Source organism: Miscanthus floridulus, chromosome 5 (assembly GCF_019320115.1).
Source record: "Miscanthus floridulus cultivar M001 chromosome 5, ASM1932011v1, whole genome shotgun sequence".
Classification (NCBI taxonomy): Eukaryota; Viridiplantae; Streptophyta; class Magnoliopsida; order Poales; family Poaceae; genus Miscanthus; species Miscanthus floridulus.
Genome location: NC_089584.1, coordinates 111,688,240 through 111,697,663, shown reverse-complemented (window position 1 = coordinate 111,697,663; position 9,424 = coordinate 111,688,240). Strand labels below are relative to the sequence as shown.

General features: G+C 46.9%; 1 protein-coding gene across 1 annotated transcript; it reads left to right on the top strand.

Annotated features, from left to right (window-relative positions):
- Positions 1–8,463: 8,463 nt before the first annotated feature.
- LOC136453049 (serpin-Z1-like) lies at positions 8,464–9,166 on the top strand. Its single transcript, XM_066453627.1, has one exon. It carries the CDS (start codon positions 8,495–8,497, stop codon positions 9,164–9,166), a length of 672 nt encoding a protein of 223 aa, XP_066309724.1. The 5' UTR covers positions 8,464–8,494.
- The last annotated feature ends 258 nt before the right edge of the window (positions 9,167–9,424 follow it).

Genomic DNA, 9,424 nt, shown 5'->3' with positions numbered 1-9,424 from the left:
AGTCATAGAGGGTGAACACATTGATAGGTGATGGAACTTTCTGAACGGCACTATAAACAATTGAAACTGATCTTCACAGCGCCATTATTTGTTATCTGCAAAGCAGAGGATATGAGGTGCATTAGAAAGGTTATAAATATAAAACTCTATAACATAAATTAGGCTATGAGATTTGTGGTTATTCGGAGCGAGCTATGACTTTATAAATTGTATTGTTTTTTTTTCTTTAAACAGCTTCGTTTCATGTAAAACATAAAGTATTCATAAACCCTCAAAGTTCTGGCTACATAGTAAGCACCAGCAGATGAATCATGTTTTTGCTATTTATCCTAATAAGAGTTGGAGACTCCTTGACAAACTCTGTCTTCAACTTCATCATTTAGCAAATTAGACCAATTTCAGTCTCAAATTCAAGTAACGGAAGCAAAGTTATCACCTTTACTTCCCAGATCCAATTTTTACCAGGCGTCGAGACCACACCAAAATTAAGAGAACTCCAGCTGTACCTATGTTGAAAAGGCTTACCTGCCGCACCTGCACGGCACCTCACTCATGTTGCTGGCTACAAGATACTCCGTGCTTTAACCCCCCCCCCCCCCCCCCTCTCTCTGCTAATAACAATCAAAGCTTGCTAATAACACTACCTGTGAGTTGTGAGAGAAAAAATATTATTTGTTAAAGCTTAAGAAGTATGATAAACCGTACATGAAAAAACCCAAAGCATAGAAGTACTTGCCTGTAAAGAAAATAAACAAACAGAAATATTACACAAAAAAGATAATGAAAAGCACCACTTTGCCTCACAAATTAATTAAAATGTTTAAGTTAACAAAATGGTGAAACTAAAAAAACCTCTCTTTGACACAGGTCATCCAAACAAATTCCCTCATTCTATCTGCATTATAACTTTTTTAGCCATCTTAGCTCAGTGGTGAATTAGATTAACAAAGAATCATTTCACCATCTTCCTGAAAACAAAAGGAAAAAAAGACACTAAGAATGGAAAGTCCATGTACACCTATGGAAAGGCAGACTATGTGGAAACTATTCTTAACAAGCTCTATTGGAACTAAGCATGGCCCCATCTAACCCATACTGGATATTCTTAACAAGCTCTATTGGAACTAAGCATGGCCCCATCTAACCCATACTGGAAAAGCATCCATCTGAAATCAAGCACAACATTAAATTGCCTTACTATCCAGCATCAATATGTAGTAAGAATTTTAAAAAAATACTAAGTTTAATACTTTACACCTTTTACAAGTATATACAACCATATGCTATATCATTCTCCCTGGCCAATCTATTGTGTCGTTTAGTTGAAGATTATCTGTTAGTGATATCATAAGCAATTGCAATAATATCTGCTCCCAGTAGGCTCTCAAGAGGCTCTGCATGACCCATCCACATGTCTGGTTGAGACTGGATATCGGACATCTCAATGCTTGAACTACCGGTGTCCACTGAAATATCATCGACTTCCCTACTTTCAAAGGCACTTGACAAATAGGATTACCTCAATCTGGAATAGCACCTAGGAAGTCAGAATTATCCAATTCTACAACTCTGAACCAAATTCAAAGTCACACACAAAATCAAGAAGTTTTCTGCCAAAAAATCTGAAACCCAAGATGAAAGACAGGGGAAGGACCTCTACCAAGAGGGCGTCCATGTTGGCATGGAGGCAATGAAGAGTGGCAGGTCGACCTGGGGCTTTGACCTCTTTGCGGCTCATGAGCATGGAGCTCGAGCAGTCGATGGAGCGGACGACCTCAATGGGGAGCGATGTCGTAGGGGCGCATGGCAGGGTGGGCGAGGAGGCGCATGAGAGAGATGAGGGCGTGGACCGCGCAGCCACCGGTCCAACCACTTCAGCAGCGGCACGCGCGTACCTTGGGAGGCCTCGTCGCGGAGCAGGCGGTGTAGGCCAACCGGATTCGCTGCCCCCGAGCCCAGATCCGCTGCCATCGAGGCCGGAGCCGACCGGATTCGCTCAGTGGGCATCATGAGGAGTTACTCCGTAAGTGGGCTCGGTAGATGCCGGAGCAGCTCGCCGTCGCCGTCGCGGATGCGTTGCTGGAGGCGACGGAGGAGCGATGGCGGCGATACGCGCGGCAGCGGCGGTGAGAAGAGAGAGAAAGGAAAGAGAAGAATGAGGAGAGGGTCAGAGGGGTTCGGGTTTGGTGCGGGTGGGGGGCTGTCCGCTAAATCCACCGCGGGGAGGTTTATGCAAAAAGGAAGTATTTCTCGAATAGGGTCTTACATGAAAATTATCCGAATGGGAATACTGTTAAGAGCTGACAAACTGGACTGCGGGTTAGTTTGTGAAAAGATAGAGTACTTTTTTGCAAAACAGTCAGAACCACGCGTCAACGCACGGAGAAGCCACGGATGCTTGGAATGCTCTGGTGGTCTAGTGGGTTTTAAACAACCCCGACTATGTGCAAGGACCAAGAGGGTGGTCATGGGCACTTCCCATGGGGAATTTTAACTCTGGATGGTCAACTTCATCGACAATGGTCATATAGAGAGAGTAAATCATGCATCCAACTTTAACAGAACAAGAGTAATAGATGTTGAATCTACGACCTATGCAGGCCCAACGCGGGCAGTAGGAATCATATGCCTCGAAGTCCAGGTAGACCAAATTGAGTTGAAGGCGTAGGTGGTGTTTGCATTCGTCTCCTAAATTTTAGTCGATGTCCCATCGGATATTTAAACACATGTATAAAGTATTAAATATAGACTAATTATGAAACTAAATGCACAGATTATTTTGCTAGATGAATTTTTTAAGCATAATTAGTCCATATTTTGACAATGTGGTGCTACAATAAATATATGCTAATGCTAAATTAATTAAGCTTAATAAATTTATCTCGGATTACTAACGAATCCTATAATTTATTTTTTTTATTAGTATTTGAATACCCTACGTAACACACTCTCTTGCATCTTCTAATCTCTAGTCACCGGATCAAACAGCTGGGTCTCCCAATGCAGTCGGTACTTTTTCCACCCCACCACTGTCCATCCTCTGCAGTTTTTTTCCACACCCATCACTGTCCAGCAGCTTTCCCCCTCTCTTCAGGACACACGGGGTGGAGTCTCCAACGCGAGCTCAAGCATATGCTCCGGCTTTTTGTCAGGAGCACACGGTTCCTATGCAGGAACCTCTGATGCTCTGCGGGGCTGCTATTTGAGGTGACATGGAGCAAAGGCTCCGACGTGGAGGCTGGGGCAGCTGTCCACCTGTTGCGTTGGGGACGGCCTTAGAGCACGTACAACGGGACCCTTCGAGCCGTCTGCGTGTAGAAAATTTTGCAAAAACACCCCTCACGAGCAGTAGACGGCACGAGGTCATCGTCTCGTGAGGCGCCGGCTTTGGCCCGTGCTCCGAGGAATGAACTACGCACGAACGGATCTCGTGTGGGTGAGAGCGACGCAGCAGTCCACGGAAGCGTTTGTTAGCTTCTTGTCCTCTTCAAAGAATACACAAATTTACTAAAACTTATAATATATATATATAATCAAATTTGAATCCAAAAATTATGATTCAAATTTTGCTAGGTTCCTTTCGACCAGAACTACAACCAGAAGTGATTAGTATAGTGCCCGTGCTAACGCCACGGCTTTATTTAAGGAATGCACATGAAAAGTACAGAAAGACAATTACGAGAGATTTTAATTCATCGCATCATTTCTAGTATATTATAGAGCTGGAGAGGGATCCATGGCCGGTGGTGTGGAGTGTTGAGAGTCGGGGCATGGTGTCATTCTTTTTTTCGCGTTCGCAGGCTTTTAGCCCTGGTCGCGACATGCGCGGGGCGCGTTCGAAGCCATGGATTGGTGAGAAGCCAAGCATCACACGTCAAAAATCGGCTGTCGAATTTGGTTTAAGTGTTTTATTAGCCTTTGATTTTATTAGAGATGAAAGTCTGTGTATATTTTTCTAGGTGCATAATAGTTGGAAGCTCTTAGCGGGGATGTTTTTCTAGGGAGATCTAGTATAATTTTGATTAGTCCATTATAGTAGAGATAAAACACATGTCACACCTTGAAGGTTCTCTGTATATCTTATTTTGTGGAACTGTTTGTATTTTTTAAAAAACTATTTTTTCAATACAAATAAAAAATTACGGTAACCTACTTGTATTAGTATTACGACACTATAAGAAAAATATATTCATGATTGATTATGTTGTTGTAATTAATAGTCTAAAATATTGTAATTATATTTAACTTAATTATGCTTGATCTGTTTCGTATTAAGTAGCAATACACTGGTATACAAGGATCATATTCATGTTTAATCGTGGTAATATACAAGCATTAAACAACTTGTAGATGGTTAAATAGACGACCCATTGTACGAGCTATCTATTTAATTGTCTGTACATAAGTTTCAAAAACTTACAGACAGCAGGCTCTCTATGGGTTGTACGTACCCTTAGCAACGGAGTGGCGATTGTCGTGACGGCATCTGTCCACCTGTTACTTTTGTAACGTACCCATCGTCATCATGACATTGCCATGACGGCATGACTCTTGTTTCTTTATTGCGACAGCACATGTGGCGGCCAGAGAACCCTAGTGTTGAGTTGGCCGGACGTAGTGTACAAGACAAGCAAGTAGCGATTCCCTCAGTTCAAAAAAAAATCGCTATGAGAAAGGTGCTGATTAAATTTTCTAAATTTTGACTAAGTTTATATAAAATACGTGCAACATTTATATCTTCAAATAAGTTTATTATGAAAATATATTGAACGATCTACCTAATAATACTAATTATGTAACATAAATATTGATATTTTTTAATTATTTTTTGTCAAAATTAAAAGTTATTGATTTTTTAAGAAGTGAGAATGACTTTTTTTTTTAGAACACAGGAGGGAGTTGTAGAAGGTTGCAGAAGGATCGGAGAACCATATCCATGCATATGGTTAACACTGACGGCTAATGCTGATGGAGTCTGTATGTATTCCAAATCCTTTCCTATCGCATCACACTCTGATCCCGGCGTACGTAGTGACAGGCGGACATGATCCACCATTAACAGTAACCAAGTTGATGGTACGGTGTCCTGACCCTGTCACCCCCCTGGAAAGGTCCGGCCGGGTCCCCGATCGTGCATGGCCATCTCAGTTGGCCCAGGCCTATCCTAAATCCTTTGGAATTTGTTCCAAAAAAAAATCCTTTGGAATTTGGAATTGGATCCCCTGCCCCAGCGATGTGGCATGCATGAGCGTGCACACAGCCCCAGAGCACGAAAAGTGCTCGTTTGTCAAGCCCGCGACCGCCAGGATGTTTGCTGAGCAAAGCTGGTGGTCGTCGTCCCAATCCCAACTCCCCCCTCTCCCCCCATGTGCGCTAGCCGCCAGGCCTCGCGGCCGTGGACTTTGGACGTGCGTAAAGAACACGAGAGCCACTTGCAGCAGGTTCCAAACTCCCAACTTGTGCTCTCTGCTTCCGGCCGCGCGCGGCCGGCGTATCCAATCATGCGTCGCGGAGAGTTGCCAATCGGCAAGTGTAGAGCGCGCGCACACACATGCAGGCGGAAATAAAGAATCTGCCGCGAAAAGGTGGCCACATGGCCACATGATCCCAATTCTCACTCAGGTACCGTGTGGATACCCAGGGATTTCAAGGGCAAGTTTGGCGGGGCTCCTTTCTGGCTTCGGCTCTGCCTTCTTCAGAGGAGCTCTACCAAACGTTTTTTCTGGAGAAGCCGTTTTTCAGTAAAAATCAGAGAAGTCGGAGCTGAACGGCTCTGGCTCGTCCGGTGGAGCCCCTCAAGAGGAGTCGTGCCATTATCAAGATCTCATAATCCCTTCAAATTCTAGGGGATTCTAAAACACAGGCATGTAATAAAAAAAACATCAAAGAATATTTTTATCCAAGATTCAGATTTTATAATTCCATCCAAACAGGCCCTCAATCTCCGCTAGTAGTACATGCCAGGGGCCTGCCCCCCCCCCCCCCCCCCCCCCCCCCCCTAAGCTTGCTTAGTACATGTTAGTACTCATCATTAGTTATCTTAATTTTAGAGATTATAGGTAAAAATCTCTTCAACTAAGGTAATAAAGGTCCAGTTAGAAATAAAATAATCTCTCTACTGTGTTTTTTCTCAAATTATATCTCATGATTATATATATCTATATGTTTGTAGATAAGATAAATATGATGTGAACCGTTAACAATGTCTTTTTTTATCTTGAATTTATATAGTTAGCGCTTTCCAAGATAAAGAAAAAGAAAGAGACTAAATATGATTTATAGTTTTCTAAGCCAACATTAAGATCAATTTTTTTAGCCGACATTAACGTTTGACACTGGTATCTTAAAATTTTCTATCGACCCTTACGCCCCCCCCCCCCCCCCCCCCCCCCCTCTATCAGCTCCGCTCCTGCTGCAGGCAGTGGCAGAGATTTGTCGTCGTCGTTGTTGTTGCGCACGTTCAGCACAACCAGCCAGCCCCGGCTGAGTGAGAGACCGTGCAGTGCAGTGCGCGCTGGCGACGATGCTTGCCGCGCCTCGAGTCCGAGTCCACTCAACCGGTTGCTCATCCATCCAACCGACGCCGTGTCTCCCCGACCACAACTTGGCTTGGCGCGTCGAGTCCGGCTAGAGATGTCTGTAATGAACAGATCTGTGGTATCTTAGTTTATTCAAGTTCTACATTGGTGGCGTATATTGTTCTCTCTGTAATTTTAGTAATTGATTTGTTTTATACGTGCCGTGCCATTGCTGTATCTAATTTTCGTGGAAGAGATGCTGTCGGTGCAGAAAGTGACCAACTAGTGAATATCTGTAGTTTTGTTGTACGTTGTGATCGGAGGTGGTCTAGCACTCAATGACACATGATTTATACTAGTTCAGCCAACGTGCCCTACGTCCAGTCAGGGTTGGTCGGTGACTTTATTCCTGAGCCCAGGTGTTTGAAGTTTGCTGTGGGGTTACAAACGAGAAGGAGAAAGATGGGGTGTACAAGAGGCCCGGTTGGCTCCGGTCAAAAGGGCCGAGAGCGACGGGGACTCCGCTATGAGCTAAGTGTTCAAGCGTGTGCTTGCGGTCTGAACCTGGCGGTTCTGTGGTTGTGAGCTATTGGACTAATGAATCTAAAGGAACTGAGCTTGGATGATTCGGTCTCCTTTGTTGGAGGAAGCGCACCCCTTTTATAGATAAAGGGGACGGTTTTACAAGTGAGAGGAAAAGAGTGCGTATGCTACCGAGCCTTGTTGCCCACACTGGCGGGTACCAGATAATGGTAGACGCCTACAACACCGTTGATGTCACTGTAGAATGTCAGATGTATACGGGAGGTCGTGCTGCCTTTTTCAGGGATGGTGGACGTCGGTACCTGCAAATACTATTTGATGCCTAGAGGCGTGTGAGGAGTCTCGCTATGTTCACCCGGTACGGTAAATCCTGACGCCCATACCGCTATTGATGTCCAGAGGCACGTGGAGGGCTTTATCGTATTGGAGTTTTAGCGGCCCCTACAATACTGTAGAGAGAGATGTCGATGCCTACAATACTGTTTGCGTCAGGTGGCTGCAGAGTACTGTTCCATGCAGGGTATGGTCCCTGGTACAGTGGTTTTGACTTTGAGCCTTGTCTTGCCTTTCTCCGCACGTCTTCTGGTTCCTACCGAGCGGACGTCCCCGGTCGGATGGCTCCAGTCGGCTCTGAGTGCGCCGGTCGGAGAAGAGCGGTGAGCAGGGTTCCTACGAGCCCCGGTCGGAGGGACGCGGGGTCGGAGTCCGAAGTAGCGCTTTGGGCCAGGCCTTCCGATCGGAGAGGGCGTCCGGAGGCGGCTGGAGGCCGAAGCGAGTGCTCCGATTGGAGTGGTGGGCCCAAGGGGTTGACGAGCGGGCGCCGCTCCTTTCGGTCCAGACCTTCAGGTCGGCGACTGGGCCGTCCTTCTGGCCTGTTGTATTAGACTCTTGGGCCGAGCCTTGGCGCGGAAGCCAGTCCCCGAGGAACCCGGGTTTATGAACCCGACAGATGCCTTCGAAAAAAATGTGCAGGTGAGCTGGACACAAAAAAAAAAAAGGCTACCATTCTTGTACTCTAATTGTACGGGTGGGAAATTGTAAGAATTGATGCATCATCGACCATGCGTGCGTTAAGAATTGAGCTATTAACATTATTTCGATCGGGTGTTCAGTTTCCTTGGCGCAATTTGAGTCTCAGTCCACAGCATATTTGGCTATTTGAGAGAGTGATCATGTTCTGACACGTTTGTGTGTCTATATTCTAGACGCTAGTGTTCGGTAGCGACACCTGCTGACCTGCATTTGCAAACGCGGCACAACACGCAGCGGTCAACGCGACGCATCCATCCAGCCACTCCCGCTGGCCGTTGTCCATTTCAGTGGCTGCACGTTTTGTGTATCTGAGCTGACCGCAACCTGAGGCTGAGGCTGCCTGAGCATCACCAGCGGCCATGCAGCTCGCGGAGGCCGCCCAGGACGAGGCCGCTTTCCCCATGAGCGTGCTCCGCCACCTCGCCTCCCGCGACGGCTCCCCCCCGCGCCAACCTGGCCGTCTCCCCGTCGTCCCTCCACGCGGCATCGTCCGCGTGCCGTTCATGTCGAGCACCAGCAAGCAGCGCATCGCCTGCCGGCCCGGCTACAAAGTCTTGAGGCTTCGCTACGCGCAACACGGCGGCGGCGAGCACCAGCTGTTCTCGATGTACATCAACCTTCCGGACGCGCACGATGGCCTGCTGACGCTGCTGCACAAGCTGAGCGCCGACCCGGCGCTGCTCGAGAGCTCCAGAACTCTGACGGGCAAGGTCCGCGTGCGCGCGTTCCGGGTTCCCAGGTTCACCGTCGCGTATAGGACGAACGCGAGGGAGATGCTGCTGGACCTGGGCCTGCTCCTGCCCTTCGATCGCGTCGCCGCTGACTTCGGCGACATGGTGGAGGCGGCGCCGGAGCCGCTCGTCGTGTCCGATGTCTACCATGAGTCGTTCGTGGAGGTGAACGAGGAAGGGACCGAGGCAGCCTCCGCGACCGCTGTCGCTTTGCGCTTTGGGTGCGCGCGCATGGAGGCGCCGGTGGACTTCGTCGCCGACCACCCGTTCGTGTTCTTGATTAAGGAGGAGGTCAGTGGCGTGGTGGTTTTTGCTGGACAAGTGATCGACCCGTCGATTTAATTCTCAGTAATTTAGATGAGTGATGCTTTTCAGGTTCTTTGAGTGAATATACTATAGTGATAATAATAATATGAAAGCGGTTGGTATTTATAATGATAATCATTTGCCTAGTACTCCTGTGTCAAGGGGAAATTGAAGTCCTCCAAAGACATCCCCTTCCACTCTCATGACCATGCTTGTCCAGTATCCACCCCCTCTATTGGGACCAATCTACAAATAGAGCCAAATAAATCAATATCAAAATTACAAGAAAATAAT

Excerpts from the sequence above, each read along its gene's own strand:
- LOC136453049 (XM_066453627.1), top strand. The coding sequence starts at position 8,495 with ATGAGCGTGCTCCGCCACCTCGCCTCCCGCGACGGCTCCCCCCCGCGC.